Source organism: Oncorhynchus masou, chromosome 18 (assembly GCF_036934945.1).
Source record: "Oncorhynchus masou masou isolate Uvic2021 chromosome 18, UVic_Omas_1.1, whole genome shotgun sequence".
Classification (NCBI taxonomy): domain Eukaryota; kingdom Metazoa; phylum Chordata; class Actinopteri; order Salmoniformes; family Salmonidae; genus Oncorhynchus; species Oncorhynchus masou.
The window spans coordinates 39,245,285-39,267,173 of record NC_088229.1 but is presented as its reverse complement, the minus strand read 5'-3'; the positions used below and the strand labels follow the sequence as shown (position 1 = coordinate 39,267,173).

At 45.7% G+C, this 21,889-nt stretch overlaps 1 protein-coding gene across 1 annotated transcript in view; it reads left to right on the top strand.

The window, feature by feature from the left end:
• Positions 1 to 1,412: 1,412 nt before the first annotated feature.
• LOC135504561 (microtubule cross-linking factor 2-like) overlaps positions 1,413 to 21,889 on the top strand; it is a 65,353-nt gene continuing 44,876 nt past the window's right edge. Inside the window, 3 exon segments of the mRNA XM_064923266.1 lie at positions 1,413 to 2,646; positions 4,720 to 4,944; positions 11,455 to 11,613. Coding sequence (XP_064779338.1) covers positions 1,735 to 2,646; positions 4,720 to 4,944; positions 11,455 to 11,613 — 1,296 coding nt within the window. The 5' untranslated portion in view covers positions 1,413 to 1,734.

The window sequence follows — 21,889 nt, the reverse complement described above, 5'->3', positions numbered from 1 at the left end:
GTCCTGACTCTCTGAGGTCATTGAAGATCCCATGGCACTTATCGTAAGAGTTGGGGTGTTAACACCGGTGTCCTGGCTAAATTCCCAATCTGGCCCTCAAACCATCATGGTCACCTAATAATCCCCAAGTTTACAATTGGCTCATTCATCCCCCTCCTCTCCCCTGTAACTATTCCCCAGGTAGTTGCTGCAAATGAGAATGTGTTCTCAGTCAATTTACCTGGTAAAATAACAGATAAATAAATAAATGTGAACTGAATACACCACTGTCAAACCGGATAAGGGCCACAGAACCAAGTGTCTCTCAGTGAAAATAATGCTGATGTCATTTGCCTGCAGGTCATTTGCCTGCAGGCCAAATGATGTCTCCTCAGAGGAAACTATGTTCATAAATAGCGATGCTACCATAGCAACGAGTAAACATGTCCTATAACGGTTGAGCCGGCCCGGGCTTATGATTTGTGCAACTTTGTAACCTATGTTTAGGACCAATGCGTGGCAGTGGCTGTGTGAGAAGCCGAGCCTCTATCTCTCGTAGGACTAGAATGAGAATCACTTTCTATGATCTCTCTCTCCCTCTCTGCTCTGATAGACATCAGCCTGCAGCTCTCACCTCTCCAGAGTTGCACTTCATCATATATTTCCTTATAGCAGGGGTTCCCAAACTTTGCCAGCATTGAGGAACAAAGAAAATGTTGGAGTTTTAAAGCTCGTTTTCTTTTAATTCTATACATTGTGCCACGTCTAACTTGTGTTCATGTGATATTTCAGTGACAAAAAAAAATACAACAATACTATGGGCTAAAATGTTGCTGGACCCCAGGAAGAGTAGCTGCTGCCTTGCCAGCAGCTGATGGGGATCCTTAATAAATACAAATACAAATAAAACATCTTTGGCTGACATGGGCAAGTTAATCTGGACATTTCTGACAAGTTATAAGTAGATCTCGAAGGTGATGATGCACTACCCAATTTCGAAATTGCACCTTGCGCATTCTACTATTACAACTTTTAAGAGTACATTCAGGCTGTATCACAACCGGCGGTGATTGAGAGTCCCATAGTTCGACGCACAATTGGCCCAGCGTCGTCGGTGTTTGGCCGGTGTAGGCTGTCATTATAAATACGAATTTGTTCTTTAACTGACTTGCCTAGTTAAATAAAGGTTACATTTCAAACATTTTGTTTCGGTACCTCCCGATCTACAAATTAAGTACTGCGTATTAGACCCTGTAAAGTTCACTGTCCAAATCGAGTTCGATCCTGAATTAAATAGGCAGCCTATAGCCTATGTTTGTAGTAAGTCTATATGCATCCTAGTTTTATTGTAGTCTCACGTGTGCTTCTTGAAACGATCTACGTGTCTGGGTGGCAGCAGAGAGCTCCAAGTGATGCTCCAAATTCGTCACAGACAGAACCGCTAGCTGGGCGGAGAAATAAACCTCGGGAGCACACTGCCACTGTTCCTACCACTTCAAACCGCGCCAGGGAGAGAGTCGCTTAATGCAAGATAAGTAGAAGAAGGGCAAAAACCTCAAAGAAAGTCATCCTAAAACCGGGGAAACATCATCACAACGCGTTACAACTCGCAGTTCCTGTCTTTCTACGCTGCTGCATCCGGGTTATTCGGGATTGCTACAGTGTATTTGTTTGCAGTTGTGAGACAAATTTCAACTTCTACCTCTTCTGAAAGGGGTTTCGTTTCTGTTTTCTGTAGTTGTCAAAACGGAATGAATGACAAAGACAAAGGCTGATGTTCATTCGCCAACTCACTTTGTCTCGCCCAAGGAAAGGAGACACAGGCACAAAATGGAAAGCGGGACGGAGAACGCCAACGGCGGGCAGGCGCAGCCCCAACAACAGCACCAGTTCGAGCAACAGCCCGTAGTGCAGTCCATCCAAGTGAACGAGAAGAAAAAGATCAACCGGGCTCCGTCACCCGCTAGACCCAAGGATGTGCCTGGATGGTCCCTCACCAAGATCCGGGGAGGCATCGGTACACCAACACTGAGCGTTAAACCAGGATCCATACATTTAGGCAGCCGGGTGTCCAGGCGTAGTCCAGGTAGCGGAAAAGAGACCAAATCAGAGAAAGGAAAACTGCCCGGGAAATCCACACTACCGGTTGCCAGTGCCCAGAAGAGCGGCAGTAAATCGATGAAAGGTGGTCGGAAGAAGGTGGCGGATGCAAGCAACGCCTCGGACGACCTGAGCAAAGACTCTGGTTGCGCCGCGGGCAAGCTGTCGCCAACGGATAGCAGTTCTGAGATCTCCGATTGCGCCTCGGAGGAGAATAAACTCTCCACCGAAGCTCTGAGTAGTGACACCGAATCCAGCAGCCGAGGCCGGGGGGCTGAGGGCGAGAAACGGAGCGGGGATTGCGGAGATGGACCACCGGATAGGGGTGCTCGTGGTGACCATCATGCCAATACCCCCGTAGATAAGGACCGACTCTCCTTTGGTGTGGAGACCGGGGAGGGGAGCATTTCTCCGGGGGATGAACGATCTCTCACCTCGTTCGACAGCCGGGTGCCTGCCAGCACTTCCCTGGCTTTCTCCGACCTGACAGAAGAGTTCATGGATGGCATGCATGAAGAATTTGTCAGGGAAATCGAGGAACTGAGATCAGAAAACGATTACCTAAAAGTAAGTATATTTTTCCAGATTTGCTACAGACATTCCTTCCTCTGTTTGCTCTCATTTGTGAAAGTGAAAAGGTTTTGTTTTTTAAAGCATTATTAAAAAAAGCTCTCCAATAACAGTTCTATAAGAGATGGTTCCGGAGAAACTAAAACCTAATCAAAACCTAATGTATTTATGCATAATCACTGTTCTGCTCTTCAGGAGAAAAGCAGGGCAATCCATGCAAACCCAAACTGGCCACAAAGCCAATAACATCTTGAGTGCACAATTGATTACTCCCTCCTCCCTCTTGTCAAAAACAACAACAAAATACCACCCTTTGAAGGCACCGAGACTTCAGTGTTGGTCAGTGTTATTTCGGGAATTCATTATCAATGTTGCCTCAGCTGTTGTGTTTACAGCTCATGATGGTCAGGTGGTGAATGCCCAAACCATCATAGGTGGTCGGACATGCAGCTGGTTGTAGTGTAGTGACCTGGTTAAAACATCTAAACTAATTGTATTTTGTTAAACAATATTATCAAGGCCCTGGGGTTGTATATAAGAATTGGTTTTAACTGACTTGCCTAGTTAAATAAAGGTTCAATCAAATAATAACATTTAAAAAAGAATTGACCATGCGTCACAGACACGGACGGCCTCAGTCAGAGGGGTTCACTAATACATTGGATTATCCTACAGGTTTGCGCAGCATAACGGTTTATCCAAACAACTTCTAGGCTACTATTAGCACATTTTATTTCATATTTAACTGGTCTGGGACAGCAATATTAAGATGATTATGGTGTACATGGGCCTAATAGACTACTTGCCTATTTGGTGGCCATCTAAGATGGCCCTTCAAAAGAAGGCAGTTTACTAGGACAGTCCACTGTGCATGAATGTGTAATACACACTTCCCCACCAATAACACTTTTTGGTTCATTTCAGACCATAATCATCAAATCCATCTTACTGGTTTAATTACCAATTAGGAGTTTTTAAAAATCAGGTCATTCGTGCAGCCAGAGTAGTCCTAGAGCGCGACATCTTTATTTATTTATCCCGTGCTTTCTCTCGCCTGTCTTCGGCACGCCTGTCTGACTAGTACAGCTGTTTGCTGGGGGTAGCCTGCGTCGTGCAGATGCTGCAGTCGAGAGCGCCCACTGTCCTCACTCACTCCACACACCATTGTTTATACCGGGGCCGCACCACGTGACGCGCTCTGCAGTGAGTGACCCACATTCCCCCTGGCAGCCCTCTCGGCATATTAGCAATGCGATAAAAGACTTGCATTTACTACTACACACTTCTGCCACCACCGCCCTTATAAATACTCGATCTGCCTGATTACTGCGCCTCTGTCAGGGGGTTTGTAGGATTTGGGTTAATGCCTCCTGAACCGTGTTGTTATGTAAGTCGTAGTAGGGAATTCTAGGAAGGCTTTTTGGGGTTTGATTTAAATCATACATTGCCATTGTTATTATACACCTTTCTATCAAGTGGGCAAAGTTCAGTTCTGTATTAATCTGTGTTCTGCACTGGTTTGCCCCTGGAGGGGTTATGTAGGCAATGGGGTTGTTAATGCTACAGTCTTACTGCCATGGGCTACATCAGCATATCTCCCGTTAAAACGAACGTTTACACCTCACACACATGGTGATGGGCTTTATAAAAGAAGACACCTGTACCATGTCAGATATAGAGTTGAAATGTATTCCATTTTGAGTTTGCATCCCAATATTACACTTTATATACATCACATAAATACAACAAAACCGTTTGACATGGAAACACCGGATTTTCATTCAGATAAAAAAAAGTTTGATTAATTATGAAATGATTAATAACATTCCACCCATGAGGCCACCAGGTCATTTGACTGCAGGAAAGGCCTGCTGAGTCTGAGATGACAATACCCACCCTGCTAAGGATAAACTAATGAAGGGGGTGTTGACGATGACTGGTGATCTGATGCTGAGACAGTCCCTATAAGAATTATTATACGTAGTCGAATGATGGCACGAGCTCATCCAGACCACTTCCTACCATTCTCAAACCGTCTTCTCCTCCACCCCTCCCCCCCCCCTCCCCCAGGACGAGATGGAGGAGCTGCGCTCGGAGATGTTGGAGATGAGGGACATGTACATGGAGGACGATGTGTACCAGCTGCAGGAGCTGAGGCAGCAGTTTGAGCAGGCCAACAAGACCTGCCGCATCCTGCAGTACCGCCTCCGCAAGGCCGAGAGACGCAGCCTCCGCGTGGCCCAGACGGGACAGGTGGACGGGGAGCTCATCCGGACCCTGGAGCAGGACGTCAAGGTGAATCTGGGATGGAGAGCGTGCGCGTGTATGCCTTTCATTGACTTTCGATGGGCAGCCAAGATGATGTGTGTGTGTGTGTGTAAGGCTATGCCTAAATCGTGTATGTCAGCAACACAAACAGAACTTGACGAGAGACTGAACTTTGGGTAATTGCTAGCATTTAGGTCCTTGCCGATTTTCGTAAACTTAAAAAGAAAGGGGGGGTGACATAACAGGTCAAAGGACAAAGGTTACATTTGGCTTTAAATGCATACATTCACACACCATTGATGGGATTTCTTGTTAATGGAGACGTTGCGGGTTGTTGGTCTTCCTACTGAACTGAGGCTGTGGTTACACGTCCCACATTCACAGCTGTCTGTGATCTATTTCCATGTGACAGAAACACAATGTGGCCTTTCTCAGGAGCCGAGGAATGAGGGAATAGAGGGGAGAGGGTAATGATGTCATCCCCTGAAGGCAGGCCCCGTTCCCGCTGTCCCTCTCTAAAAACGGTCCATTTGTATATCTTTTTCTTTTTTTTAAAGAGAGAAAGAAAGAAACAGGGGGGGGGGGTGGGTCCCTTCTTTCTGGCCTGGTAATATTGTGCCTCTGTGCCGGCCGTCTGTGCTGACTCTGGGGAATAAGGATTTGGTGTCGCTCCCGAGTTAAGTCCTCAGCAGCCAATCGGGGCGCAGCGGGTGGGCGCAAGAGCTCAACGGGCCGGGGGAAGACAGTCAAAGAAGGCCATTAAAACAGGAAACCAAAAACAAACCACGGGGATGTGACCCCGGCTTCCTCGGCCTCCCCTCTCCGTCTCCCTCTCCGTATTCTTAAACAGCTAGGGCCAGTCACTCAACACATACCTGATTGTTTCTGCTGGCTACCAACTAAACCAGATCAAATGTCTCAGTGCTTTTCCCTCACACTGGGCTTTAACACTCCCATGCACTCCAGACTCCCTTCAAACAGAGTTCCTCTAACCGTGAGGCCGGCTGTGTTCTCAGATAGTAAGGCTTATTCACGCACCAACCAAGCACCGGGGGAAGGAAATGTGTCTTGACATGTTTGAGAGGATTTGGGCTGTATTCCATGTGATATTTGAGACCTGTCCTGTACCAGCCATTGTAGACTTTCTTTCACTTGTCAGCAAGAAGCCACTACTTTGTGTTTGTGGCACAGCAATGAGTTATTGAACAGTTAGTATGTGTTATGCATGTTAGGTTCATTCAGTAAATACAGGTAGTTTCAACACATTGGGGTCGGTAGGTTCCTTAGACGAAAATAACTACTTTGTGGTTATGGTCTGTCTTTATTAGTCACACAGTACTCAACCAACGTGATCACATAAAATAGCATACTGTAAGCTGATAGGGCTGTGTCAGTAGGGCTATACTTTAAATTGGCTTAACATAATTATTGCTCTCTCTCCTAAGTCCTTGTTCCCTTGTGACATACACAGTGAGCTGTTCCCACTTCCTGTTGCATCCTGCTCTTCAGCGCTCCACAGGGGGAGGGGCATGAATGTGCAATGCGTGCATTTTTCTGCGGGCGAGTACGAGTCTGTGTGTGTGTGTGTGTGTGCGTGTGTGTGTGTGTGTGTGTGATATCTGGAGATGGTCGTGGGATTCTCCTGGTCACTTCCTGTCCTTTCTGACCCACTGTCCTAATTCCAGAGCTATGAAACATAGGAAATGGAAAACATTGAGGTCTTCCATGACAATGGAAATGTGCTAAGGGATATACAGTAGATACCAGTATGATATAGAATCAGTCTCTCATTACACTGTCTGGGTCAGTGGATTTTATTCAGGGCAGCTAGCCTTTTCATTCCATAATGATTCCATAAACAACATCTCTCCCAGCCTGGATGTTATGATGCTACCGTCATTGTTTGCTGGGGAAACTTGACTGAGGTATTTGATTTTGAGTCAAAGGCACAGGCTCTCACACATTGCCTGTGATCTGTGATAGGTTGGGGTGTGAAAGATACCATATCCTTCCCCTCTTAACTTCACATGTATAGGATGAGTGGGCTGAGCCTCTGTGCACTCCTGCATAGCAACAGCCGAGTTGCAGTATGGCGTGATGTGACATATAGGGAAGGAAAGTAGGGGTTGTTGAGATAAGGATACAGAGAGAGAGAGAGAGAGAGAGAGAGAGAGAGGGTGGATTCCCTCTCTCTCTCTCCTCTATCTCCCTCTCTCCATCCCTCTCTCAGCAGCAGATAACGGCTGGGCAGCAGTAACAGCAGCATCCTGGAGATACCAATAGAAACAGTCTCCATGTGCCAGCCAGACATGCCCGGATCAGAGAGCCGATTGGCTGGCTCAAGGAGTATCAGGAAGTATTTTTGTCCCTGTGCCTGCTCAGCACGGCACTAGCAGGAGCGTGTGTGGATGCCCCACCATGTGGATTATTCTGTAACCACTAAACAACCGTCGTGCAGGGGTCTGCTCTGTCACTACTAAAGAGCCTTTTACAGATAGACAGAAGGGACGAAGATGATTATTTTCAGTTTGTAGAGGCTGCAACAGGAAGGATAACAACTAGATGATAGTTACATACAAGTGCACCAGTTGGCTGAGCCTGTTAGCTGATACTGCAATACTAGACCCTATCATTAAATGTCTAAGCTAGATGGTAAATACTCAATGCTTTCATAGAGTATGCTCTCCTTTGTAAGCACTTCTTAGCTCATTAAAGTAGAAAATGCAATATCTCTCCAAGGTTATGTACAGTAAGGCCTTGGCTATGGGCCCTAGTCAGAAGTAGTGCACTACATAGGGAATATGGGGCCATTTGGGACACAGACGTGGCCGATACTTTACACACTCCCCCCTCCTGTGCGTACTGCCAACATGCAAAACGCTGATGATAAAATCTACAGGGAAGTCATTGTTAAAAGGCGTGTGGAGGAACAGCTGTGACAGTGCTGACAGGCAGGATCAGAAGGGGAACATGGTGCCGCTTCAGCACACCACACACACACACACACACACACACACACACACACACACACACACACACACACACACACACACACACACACACACACACACACACACACTCCCATGCAGGCACACACATGTGCGCGAGCACACACACAAACACACACCAACGAACCCACCCTCAGAGATGCAAAATATTCTCTATCACATATACACTCACCCGCAAAAACATGTGAAAGAGACCCTTTTGATGGGTAAATGGCTCTTTTTAATTTGGTATGTGTGTCCAAGTGCCGGGTGTGGATAGGATCGACGTTAGGAGTCTGAAGGCTGGGACTTGACTATAATGTACCAGTCCTGCAAGACCTTCTCTCCTATCCTCTGTATGCCATTCACGTCCTCTAGCTCTCCAGCTGGAACCCCTCTCGCCAATGCTAAAACCGCTAGTGCAGTGACCCCAGACACTAATCTTGGTTCAGTTTTCTTCTTTAAAAAAAAAATTCAATAGTGGTTGAGGTTAGGGGTTGGAGATGGGAAGCTGATCCTAGATCTGTATCTAGGGGAAACTTCACCCACGGAGTGCTGAAATCCATGTGTTTTACTTTTACATATCAAAGCATGATATTTGATTGGGAGGCGAAGGCAGCCAAGGCAGTGTATGGAAAGAGGCTGAACAGCAAGAGGGAGGAGGGAATCCTGTAGATGTAGTAAGTTAACAGGCCGTTAATACAGACTGTTGTTTACTGTGAAGGGGCCCGATCGCCATATATCGCCAGTCTAAAAACATAACCTGGAACCCTCCCAGAACGCTAATGAAAGGGAGCATTGATTTGACCATGCAGTCTGTCTCTTTGCATGTACATTTCTACCTCCTAAAGTATGGAGAAGAGAGAGGGAGGGGCAGGGGCAGAATGAGAGAAGGAGGGGAAGACAGAAAAAAAGAGAACGTCTGTGTGAGAGAAGGAGAGAGAGAGAGAGAGAGAGAGAGAGAGAGAGAGAGAGAGAGAGATGAATTTGAGCATGATGGGGAATTGGTCGGTTGGTCCACTCTCAGAGTGGGCAGCACAGAGGGGCATTGTGGTTCCCAGCTGCACATTGGCTCTGGTTATAGGGCCAGAGAGAATACCCCAATTCTGACACACGTGGACGCACTCGCACCCACAAACAAACACACAGACGCACGCACGCACACACACACATTCAAACACACACACACACATATACGCACACACACACACACACAGAAGCCCTGTTTTCTCTGACCCCCTTCCTCCTTTAATGAGATCAGCACTGTACCCCACACAGACGCACGCACCCACATTCAAACACACACACACATATACGCACACACACACAGGAGACCTGTTTTCTCTGACCCCCTTCCTCCTTTAATGAGATCAGCACTGTACCCCACACAGAGGCACGCACGCACACACATTCAAACACACACACACATATGCGCACACACACAGAGGAGCCCTGTTTTCTCTGACCCCCTTTCTCTTTTAATGAGATCAGCACTGTACCCCACTCCACACTGCACCAAAAGACTCCCATCCCATGCAATGATGTTGCAGAGGTAGAAAAATAGAGAGAGAACATTAAATAATAATCATCATATTGTGCCTTAGATATCATTATGTTATATTACCATTTTGAATGATACAATGCTTTCAAGCACATCAATATGACAATCCACTCAGATGTTTTGGATGTGTTTCCTGTCTATGGTATGAATAGAGCACCCTTGACATGTCACCTCCTTTCATTATAAACAATTAAAACCAGGCAGCTGGGTTTGCATTTGGATTGAACATCCTGTCAGTGCCCTGGTGATATACAATCAAACAGAAACACACACACACAAGTTGTTGTTGGCCCAGCAGAACATCATACGCTCATCTGGATAGTGTCTGTGTTGATCCCCAACTGCATTTAATGCTCTTCCTGCCCCTCAGGGTAACCAATATCCAACTTTAAGAAGATCAGCCTTAATAACCGTCTTGTTCTGTAGCAACATGTCAACACATGATGATATAAGAGCTGGTCTCTGCTCTACTCCACTCCTACCCGTATTAGTGATCATGCTGGAACACATTAGTGATCATACTGGAACACATTAATCATAATATTGGAACACATTGGTGATAATACTGGAACACATTGGTGATAATACTGGAACACATTGGTGATAATACTGGAACACATTGGTGATAATACTGGAACACATTGGTGATAATACTGGAACACATTAGTGATAATACTGGAACACATTGGTGATAATACTGGAACACATTGGTGATAATACTGGAACACATTAGTGATAATACTGGAACACATTAGTGATAATACTGGAACACATTGGTGATAATACTGGAACACATTAGTTATAATACTGGACCACGTTAATGATAATACTGGAACACATTAATGATAATACTGGAACACATTAGTAATAATACTGGAGCACATTGGTGATAATACTGGAACACATTAATGATAATACTGGAACACATTAGTGATAATACTGGAACACATTAATGATAATACTGGAACACATTGGTGATAATACTGGAACACATTGGTGATAATACTGGAACACATTAGTAATAATACTGGAACACATTAATGATAAGCTACAGTATGGTGTCATTTCTTACTGTGCTGTGAATACACCATCAGCAGAGAGACATATTTTACTTACCCATATACACTGAGTGGACAAAACATTAAGAACACTCTTTCCATGACGTAGACTGACCATCCATATACTTATATGTACGTATTCTCATTCACACCCTTTAGATTTGTGTATATTAGGTAGTTGTTGGGGAATGGTTCGATTACTTGTTAGATATTACTGCACTGTCGGAACTAGAAGCACACGCATTTCGCTACACTCGCATTAACATCTGCTAACTATGTGTATGTGACCAATAACATTTGACTTGATTTGACCAGGACCAGGTGAAGGCTATGGTCCCTTATTGATGCCACCTGTTAAATGCACTTCCATCAGTGTAGATGAAGGGGAGGAGACAGGTAAAAGAAGGATTTTTAAGCCTTGAGACAATTGAGACATGGATTGTGTATGTGTGCCATTCAGAGGGTGAATGGGTCAGACAAAATATTTATGTGCCTTTAAACGGGGTATGATAGTAAATCCCAGTCGCACCTACGACCAAAGCTGCAGTATTTTTCATGCTCAACAGTTTCCTGTGTGTATCAAGAATGGTCCATCGCCCAAAGGACATCAACTTGACACAACTGTGGGAAGCATTGGAGTCCGAATGTGCCAGCATCCCTGTGGAACGCATTCAACACCTTGTAGAGCCCATTTCCCGGATGAATTGAGGTTGTTCTGAGGGCAAAAGGGCCTGCTAACATTTTGTTCTCTCAGTGTGTATATGGTCATACTGGAAACAAATCACAATTTACAAAGGGCATTCATAAAGTAATTTAGTATGACTCTGGACCATGGCATCGTGGATCATGCTTGATCAATGAACCTCTGATGTTGACCCCCCCCACCCCTCCCTCATGTCTTCTCTCTCTCGTCTCCTCCTTTGGACGTCAGGTGGCTAAAGACGTGTCCATCCGGCTGCACACCGAGTTGGACTCTGTGGAGAAGAAGAGGGGTCGTCTGGAGCAGGAGAACGAGGAGATGAGGTTTGGGCTCCAGGAGCTCGAGGTGGCCAAGCAGGTCCTGCAGGCTGAGATGGAGAAGCAACGAGAGGTAAGACGTTAGGTAGGACCAGGCTGGGTGGGGTGGGATTGGGCTGAGCTGGGATTACCATAGTTGGGCCGTGTGGATAGGGCCAGAGAAGTGAGACATGGTGTGGTGTGGCAGGGCTGGGCTGGGCTGGGCTTGGTTGGGTTGACCATGGCTGTGTCTAGCTGGGCTGAGCGGACTGGGTTTAGCTGGGTTTGGCTGTAGGTTACGCTGTGATAAATAGGCTGGGTTTAGCTGGGTTTGGCTATAGTTTACGCTGTGTTGAATAGGCTGGGTTAAGTAGGCTGGGTTTAGCTGGGTTTGGCTATAGTTTACGCTGTGTTGAATAGGCTGGGTTAAGTAGGCTGGGTTTAGCTGTGTTTGGCTATAGTTTACGCTGTGTTGAATAGGCTGGGTTAAGTAGGCTGGGTTTAGCTGGGTTTGGCTATAGTTTACGCTGTGTTGAATAGGCTGGGTTAAGTAGGCTGGGTTTAGCTGGGTTTGGCTATAGTTTGCGCTGTGTTGAATAGGCTGGGTTAAGTAGCCAGGGTTAAGTTGGCTGGGTTTAGCTGAGCCGATCTGTTTGTTTGCCTTTCTTCAAGGTTTCATGTCAATTCACCAGGCTTGGAATAAAAACGTGTCCGTTTTCAGTAAATGGAACGTTTGGGACCACATACACGGTCAGACTGAACCACAATTGTATGTTGTCCTATATGTTGTGAAGTGACCGGTTTGAGTTTTATGATAGAGGGTTGTGTTTTTTGTTTGGACTCAAATATGGACTGGTGACCTTTAAGCCAAATGTTGACATTTGGCCTTTCTTCATTTGGCCTCTTCGTATGTTTACTGGAAAGAGTTGAGTAGAAAACCGTGGGAGGAAGTTGCTTTCTGCACGTCTTTCTATCCCGACAAATGCTTCTGCTAAAAACACTGTTTTGCGATCTACAGATATTGTGTTAGGCTCAGTTATGCTCTAAGGAGAAATCAAATGCCCTCTTCTCTCAGTCTCGGCCCTCCCCCTGTGTTGACTAATCTGGAGTGGACAAAAGGAGGCCCCTCTCTCTCCTGCCGTCCCTTTATGGAGGAGAGGAGAGCAGGGAGGGGGGACTGATGACTGACCGTAGCCTTGGCCCAGCCCTCAGAATGAGGTTTGGGTTGGCTGGCTTGATGGGTAGCTGGTTGGGTAGCTGGGTGTCTGGCTGGCTGCAATGCTAACTCACTCAGTCACTGCCTGGCTGGCTGGCAGGCTGGTTGGCTAGCTTTGTGGTTGGCGGGCCCTATGCTAAGCGAGGTACCGCTTACTGTGTTGTGCTTGCCCCAATGGAGAGGGAGAATTCTTTGCATAGCTGACACCCTTCCAGATCCAGAAGTATTATGCGTGCCCGCCGATCCCTGGCTTCACCCTGCCCACTCCGTCTCTGTTCCCCCGGCCAGTTAGGAATGTCTCTGTCCCAGAGAATCAGGGCTGTGTGTATTAAAGGGGAATAAAAGGCGGTTTGTAAGTAATGAATTTGGTATTCTGTGACTCCTGTCTGGGAGTGGATGTGATGCTGCTGCTGCAGTGTTGGGGTAGCTGCCGGGGCCCGGCTATTCCACCGGACTCTGCCCGCTGGACCGTCTGTCTCCTGGGATAGTGGAGGGGCTGAAGATGCTGGCCAGGTAGAGGGAGAAGAGAGGGAGAAGGAAGAGGGGAAAAGAGAAAGACAATATGGCGTATTTGTCACGTTTTCCTTCTCCTCTGTTTCAATGCAGACATGTAATAATGGTCCATTTTAATAGTTGAATAACAATCCACTCAGAATCTAATTCAACAAACAAAATGTAAAATGACTGGCGGCACTTATATTGTCTATTACTTATAAGACATGGAGAAAATAGGACAGTTTATGTTTCCTCCCTTAGCTTGTGGCAGGCTGTGATGTACTGTGTGTGCTCTATGACATCAGACATTACCCCCCTCCCCCCCAAAACAAAACATTTCAATGTTTATAACCTCAGTTGTGTTGAAAGATGTGGCCAGTAACATTTCAGTCCATATGTAGGATGGATTAACCATTAACCCCTAGGTTAAACCCAGATTGGCTGTTGACTATTTCTCATATGTCTTCCCAAGACAATCTGTTTAAAACCCATCGTAGGCTCTCGGCGTTTCGTCATGTAAACGCATTGTGAAGGATCCGCCATACGCCCCTCTAAACCAGTGGAACATGTTGGGATTAGAAGTAGGGTCACCGGTGAGGCTAAGTAAGGACAACTCTCTGAGATTAGATTTTTAAAAATGGTGGTTTCGGCTGCCTGTGTCTAGAGCTTTGCCCTCTGTTAACCAGCTACCTTTTTGACAAGAAGTGATTCCACACAAATGGATTAAGGAAAGTGGAATGCTTGTAACACAGACAGAACACTGCTGATGAAGGTATTTCTTTATCCCCTCCTTTCCTCGCCGCTCCCTGTTCTCTCCTCTAATTCCAACTGCATCGACTCCCATTGCAGCTCTTTTGACCCTCTGAAGGTGATGAGGCTGGATTGGAGGGAGGGATGGAGTGATGCAAGGGGGTTGGGTTGGGTTGAGGTAGGGAGGGGGGTTGGGTCGTGGCGGGGAGGGGGGTTGGGTGGTTGGGTTGCAGCTCGAATAGGCGAAATGGGCAGGCGGTCAGGAAAGATAACGCCTTCAAGTGTAAACATCCAGCAGGACATCTCTCCCTCCCTCCTTCTCTCTCTCGTTAGCTTCTTCTTCTCCCTCTGTCTTTATTTTTCTAAATCTCGCCACCCCTCTCCCACTTTCATTCCCAGTCGCTTCCTCGCAAGTTCTCTCTCTCTCTCTCTCTTTCTATTCAATTCAATTCAAAGGGGCTTTATTGGCATGGGAAACACATGTTTACATTGCCAAAACAAGTGGAGTGGATAAACAAAAGTGAAATAAAAAAAATATTACACTCACACAAGTTCCAAAAGAAAAAAGACATTTCAAATGTAATGTTATGTCTATATACAGTGTTGTAGCGATGTGCAAATAGCTATCTCTCCCTTTATAAAACTTTTTCTCTTTGAGGTCATGGGCAGACTGGGCAGTGTTTTATGTTTACTGGTGTGTATTTGTGGGCTTTCATTACCCCAGTGATTTAGTGGGATCGCAGTGGAGACAGTTTAGGGACACAGACCTCTGTAGCAGTCAATCCCAAGGCCTAATGCACTTATTTAGTGTTGCAAACGCCACTCATTACGCCATTACTTATCAAGGAAACACTATACCGAGACAGCCCCCATTTTATTTATGCCTTCAGGAAGTGCTGTTGTCCCTTTGTTTGTCGGAGGCTGGGAGAAGCATGTCCTTGAGCAGAGAGAGGGGGAGGAGCCTTATAGGCAAAGAGAAAGTCAGTGGAGATGGAGGACATGTGACCGTGAGCTACTTCCTTATTAGTCACATGGTTGTTTCTCCCAATGAATGAATGATTATGCTCTGGGCTTGAGCCATTGATCATTCAGTGCTTTACAACATGCAGAAGAGCTGGGGGGTGTATTCATGTGATGAATACCCGCATAAAAAATACTATAGTATACTATACTACTATGGGGCGGCAGATAGCCTAGTGGTTAGAGCGTTGGGCCAGTAACTGAAAGGTTGCTAGATTGAATCCCTGATCTGATCTGTCGTTCTGCCCCTGAACATGGCAGTTAACCCACTGTTCCTCGGTCGTCATTGTAAATAAGAATTTGTTCTTAACTGACTTGCCTAGTTAAAGGAATAAAAATACTTTAGTATTCACTGTCGTGTTTTTACTGACTTTACTGTAGTCAGCAAAAACACTAAAGTCAGCAAAAAACACTACAGTGAATTCTGTAGTATTTACTATATTATTTACTGTAGATTACTGTATAATACTGTATAGTATTTACAGTTAACTATAGTATAAATACTGTAGTAAAATACAACTGTAGTAAATACTATTCTAAGGGGTGCGTACTGGTGGCAGAGAAGTCAGACGCAGGAGAGCAAAAACTGTGTTTCCAAACGGTGCAGTTTAATAACAAACAAAAAAAAAAACAGAAAACAGAACAATCAAATAATGGGCACATAACCCGACGCACACCAGGACAGACGTGCACAAGTACTTACAATAAACAATCACCGACAAGGACATGAGGGGGAACAGAGGGTTAAATACACCACATGTAATTGATGGAACCAGGTGTGATGGAAGACGAGACAAAACCAAAGGAAAATGAAAAGAGGATCAGCGATGGCTGGAAGGTCGGTGACTTCGAGGGCCGAACGCCGCCCGAACTAGGAGAGGGACCAACTTTGGCGGAAGTCGTGACAACTATAGTAATTCATGTAGTGTTTTGGCGGACATTACTGTAGTACTTACTATAGTGTTTTGGCGGACATTACTGTAGTATTTACTATAGTGTTTTGGCGGACATTACTGTAGTATTTACTATGGTGTTTTGGCGGACATTACTGTAGTATTTACTATAGTGTTTTGGTGGACATTACTGTAGTATTTACTATAGTGTTTTGGCGGACATTACTGTAGTATTTACTATAGTGTTTTGGCGGACATTACTGTAGTATTTACTATAGTGTTTTGTTTCATTACCTTTGACATAGAAGTGGAGACTTTCTCCTTCAGGAAACCTACTGGAGAAATATTAAAAGAGCAAATGCTCCAGAACCTGTAAGTCGGGAGGACCTACCAGCTCTCACAGTCTCCAGTCAGAATGAAACGTTCATCCATGTTTGTCGAACCTCAAATTTCAAAGTTGTTCCAAATGTCAAAGTGTTTAAGGTTAAGTTTAGGCATTAACTCTGAATGGTTCAGGTCAGGGTTCAGGTTTGGGATAGGCTTATCAAAAACCCTTTTCAATTGCTGGATGTAATCTTACACACTTTGGAATCAGAGGCAGATGCTTATGCCCATTCGCCATCCCCCAAGCAACATAGAAACCTAGTTAAACTAAACAGCGCTCACTGTTGCCCCCTCTGTCCAGCTTCCGCGTTATCTCCCTACATCCTCAGACATGGGTGGATGTCAAACACTGTATCGTGGACGACCTTGTTAGGTAGAGCTTGGTTCTGAATAGATAGTTCAGATCTTCTGCTCTTTTCTATAGTAGGGAACACAATATATGGTCCATAATAACTGAGAAACCTACATGCCAAGTATAGACCATATTGTGTTCTACAGTATTCTTTGGGAAAGTGTTTTTTTTTTTTTAAATGTGGGTAGTAGACAATGTTGTTTTCTTTGGTACCTTGGAAAATGTTCCATCTTCTGGCACTTTGCCACTGTGATCCACTTTAGTTAACACCCAACGGGGGTGTTATTCAGTTAGGTTACAGTGGAATTGGTCAGGTATTTCACTATAGGCACACATACACATACAGTAGTACACACACACACACCTGTTCCGCTGCATTAGGTGGGTCCTGAGTGCTTCTCAGGTTTAATTTGGGATTCTCCGCTCAGCCCCTGCCAACCAATCAGGTCGCTGTGGGCGACGATCACTTGTCCCAAACGGGCTGCTGTCGTTGTGTGTGTGTGTGTGTGCGTGTGTGTGCTCTGATTAGAACGCCTCACCATGCTGCTTACAATCCCAGTGGTTTGGGCTGAACTGAGTCCCACCATGCTGCAGATCTCCAGAACTGCAAACCTCCAGCATGTAACGGAGCCCTTTTCTGATAATGACTGTCTCTTTCCCGCTCCCCTCAAACTGTCCATCCTAAAAACAGAGGTGCTTACCCCTGGTCAAAACCTCTCCCACCCTAATGATGATTTAGCTGGCCAGCTGTCTGTCTCTGATGAGGAGCGCCCTGCGCTCTGGGTCATTGTGATTGACCAGCACCTCACCTATGTGGCTCTGTCGGTAGAGCATGGCGCTTGCAACGACAGGGTCGTGGGTTCATTTCCCACGGGGGGACTAGTACGAAAAGGAAGGCACTCACAACTGTAAGTTGCTCTGGAGAAGAGCAACTACCGAAATGTAATCACTCTCGTGTGGCGCGAAATAGGATGTAAATATAGGCCACCGTACCTTTTTATTAGCGTAATGACTAAAATAGAGAAAGAGAGCAGAAAGCAGGAGAAATGGAGAGTAAAGCTTAAAAAAGAAAGGTGAGGAGAGAAGGCCAGTGAAGACAAAGGAATGTAGCATCTCTGGGTGGATAGAAAGAAGCTTCACACAATGAACCCTGCGGGACATTCAGAGGTGTGTGAGGAGCTGCTGAAGGACCAGCGATCCCTATGGAGGAACATAAAATACCTGCAGAAGAACACACATGCACGCACGCACGCACGCACGCACACACACACACACACACACACACACACACACACACACACACACACACACACACACACACACACACACACACACACACACACACACACACACACACACACACACACACACACACACACACACACGTCTCCCCCAGAAAAATAAACGCATATGCTCATCACAAAATCCATGTGACATCTTAGAGCTGCATGGGCAAATTTCCTTCATCATGCACGAGTCAGGCACAACCAAGCAAACAAACAGTGTTGAATTGTTCAAACCCCCCCCCCCCCCCCTTGGTAATTTAATGGTCCAATACAAATCCACATGAAAATTGAGAAGAGTCAGGCCAACTGTGGAATGAATAGAGCCTCAGACAGCGACCTCAGGCTGTACAGCCTGCATCCTCCTCCTCAGTACAGAGTGAAAACACTGTGGAATGAATAGAGCCTCAGACAGCGACCTCAGGCTGTATAGCCTGCATCCTCCTCCTCAGTACAGAGTGAAAACACTGTGGAATGAATAGAGCCTCAGACAGCGACCTCAGGCTGTACAGCCTGCATCCTCCTCCTCAGTACAGAGTGAAGACACTGTGGAATGAATAGAGCCTCAGACAGCGACCTCAGGCTGTACAGCCTGCATCCTCCTCCTCAGTACAGAGTGAAAACACTGTGGAATGAATAGAGCCTCAGACAGCGACCTCAGGCTGTACAGCCTGCATCCTCCTCCTCAGTACAGAGTGAAAACACTGTGGAATGAATAGAGCCTCAGACAGCGACCTCAGGCTGTACAGCCTGCATCCTCCTCCTCAGTACGGAGTGAAAACACTGTGGAATGAATAGAGCCTCAGACAGCGACCTCAGGCTGTATAGCCTGCATCCTCCTCCACAGTACAGAGTGAAAACACTGTGGAATGAATAGAGCCTCAGGCAGCGACCTCAGGCTGTACAGCCTGCATCCTCCTCCTCAGTACGGAGTGAAAACACTGTGGAATGAATAGAGCAGCATCCTCCTCCTCAGTACAGACTGAAAACACTGTGGAATGAATAGAGCCTCAGACAGACAGCGACCTCAGGCTGTATAGCCTGCATCCTCCTCCTCAGTACAGAGTGAAGACACTGTGGAATGAATAGAGCCTCAGACAGCGACCTCAGGCTGTATAGCCTGCATCCTCCTCCTCAGTACAGAGTGAAGACACTGTGGAATGAATAGAGCCTCAGACAGCGACCTCAGGCTGTACAGCCTGCATCCTCCTCCTCAGTACAGAGTGAAAACACTGTGGAATGAATAGAGCCTCAGACAGCGACCTCAGGCTGTATAGCCTGCATCCTCCTCCTCAGTACAGAGTGAAAACACTGTGGAATGAATAGAGCCTCAGACAGCGACCTCAGGCTGTATAGCCTGCATCCTCCTCCTCAGTACAGAGTGAAAACACTGTGGAATGAATAGAGCCTCAGACAGCGACCTCAGGCTGTATAGCCTGCATCCTCCTCCTCAGTACAGAGTGAAAACACTGTGGAATGAATAGAGCCTCAGACAGCGACCTCAGGCTGTATAGCCTGCATCCTCCTCCTCAGTACAGAGTGAAAACACTGTGGACATAGAAACACATGCAGCAGACAGAGTGAATGCAGAGCGCTGGAGCCCTGACAGGTTACATGAAAGGCATTTTATATCCATCCCCTGCTAGTCTCTCCATCCCCAGACAGAGAATCCACACCTGAGCCAGTCTGCAGTGAGGAGAGCGAGACAGAGACAGAGAGAGAGAGACAGAGAGAGAGAGACAGAGAGAGAGAGACAGAGAGAGAGATGAGATAGAGAGAGAGAGAGAGAGAGAGAGAGAGAGAGAGAGCAGACACATCTAAAACTACCTTTCCGTTCATCACCCCCCTGAGCCAGACGTCTTCTCAACATCTGCTGGTTGTTGTTTTAACAGCTCTCTTTCTCCCCCTTCTCTCCTCCCCCCTCTCTCCTCCTGTTTTATAGATATTAAAAGGTTTTTAAAGTGTCAGATTATCTCACGCAGTGGGACCCGTTGGGTGTGGCTAGGAGAGGTCTTCTACAAGGTTCAATTTGGACCATACAGTCTTTGGGGAGCCATTGTAGTCTGGAAAACAACATGTTAAAGCCAGGGGGAGGTGGAGTTGAGGTCATATGTGTGAATGGAGATGTAGACGGTTTTATTGATATCCTTACCTTTCCTCACCAAAGTTTAGTGGGGAAGACTAATTGCTCTCAAGAGTACATCTGTTCTCTGTGTGTGTGTGTGTGTGTGTGTGTGTGTGTGTGTGTGTGTGTGTGTGTGTGTGTGTGTGTGTGTGTGTGTGTGTGTGTGTGTGTGTGTGTGTGTGTGTGTGTGAGCGATGCTTAACGGCTGCTGGTCGGAGAATTACACATGGATTGTACATACAATACCGGTCAAAAGTTTATCTAGACTATTTTATAGATTGTAGAATAATAGTGAAGACATCAAACCTATGAAATAATACATCTGGAATAATGTAGTAACCTAAAAAGAGTTAAACAATATTTGAGATTCATCAAAGTAGCCAACCTTTGCCTTGATGACAGCTTTGCACACTCTTGGCATTCTCTCAACCAGCTTCATGCATTTCAATTAACAGGTGTGCCTTGTTAAAAGTTCATTTGTGGAATTGATTTCCTTCTTAATGCTTTTGAGCCAATCAGTTCTGTTGTGACAAGGTAAGGGTGGTATACAGAAGATTGCCCTATTCGATAAAAGAGCAGGTCCATATTATGGCAAGAACAGCTCATAATAAGCAAAGAGAAATGACAGTCCATCATTACTTTAAGACATGAAGGTCAGTCAATCCGGAAAATGTCAAGAACTTTTATGTTTTTTCAAGTTGCAACAATCATCAAGTGCTACGATGAAACTGGCTCTCATGAGGAAAGGAAGACCCAGAGTTACCTCTGCTGCAGAGGATAAGTTCATTAGAGTTGCCATCCTCAGAAATCAGCAATTAACTGCACCTCAGATTGCACCTCACAGAGTTCAAGTAACAGACACATCTCCACATCAACTGTTCAGACGAGACTGTTTGAATCAGGCCTTAATGGTTGAATTGCAGCAAAGAACCCACTACTAAAGGACACCAATAAGAAGAGACTTGCTTGGGCCAAGAAACATGAGGAATGGACATTAGAACGGTGGAAATATGTTCTTCTGATGAGTCCAAATTTGAGATTTTCTGTTCCAACCAAGATGTCTTTGTGAGACGCAGAGTAGGTGAACGGATGATCTCCGCATGTGTGGTTCCCACCGTGAAGTATGGAGGAGGAGGTGTGATGGTGTTGGGGTGCTTTGTTGGTGACACTGTCAGTGATTTATTTAGAATTCAACACGCTTAACCAGGATGGCTACCACAGCATTCTGCAGCGATACGCCATCCCATCTGGTTTGCGCTTAGTGGGACTATTGTTTTCTTTTAAAAACAGGACAATGACCCAAAACACACCTCCAGGCTGTGTAAGGGCTATTTGACCAAGAAGGAGAGTGTTGGAGTGCTGCATCAGATAACCTGGCCTCCTCAATCACCTGACCTCAACCCAATTGAGATGATTTGGGATGAGTTAGACCACAGAGTGAAGGAAAAGCAGCCAACAATTGCTCAGCATATGTGGGAACTCCTTTAAAGACTGTTGGAAAAGCATTCCAGGTGACTACCTCATGAAACTGGTTGAGAGAATGCAAAGCTGTCATCAAGGCAAAGGGTGGCTACTTTGAATAATCTCAAAAAATATATATATTTTGATTTGTTTAACACTTTTTTTGGTTACTCCATGATTCCATATGTGTTATTTCATAGTTTTCATGACTTCACTATTATTCTATTATAGTAAAAATAAAGAAAAACCCTTGAATGAGTAGGCGTGTCCAAACTTTAACTGGTACTGTATGTCAGAATAATCTGGCACTAGACTGTGGCATTAATTGCCCAAGTTTCATATGTGCTGCAAGGTGCTACTTTACTCCATATGCTGCTTTCAGGGAAACAAA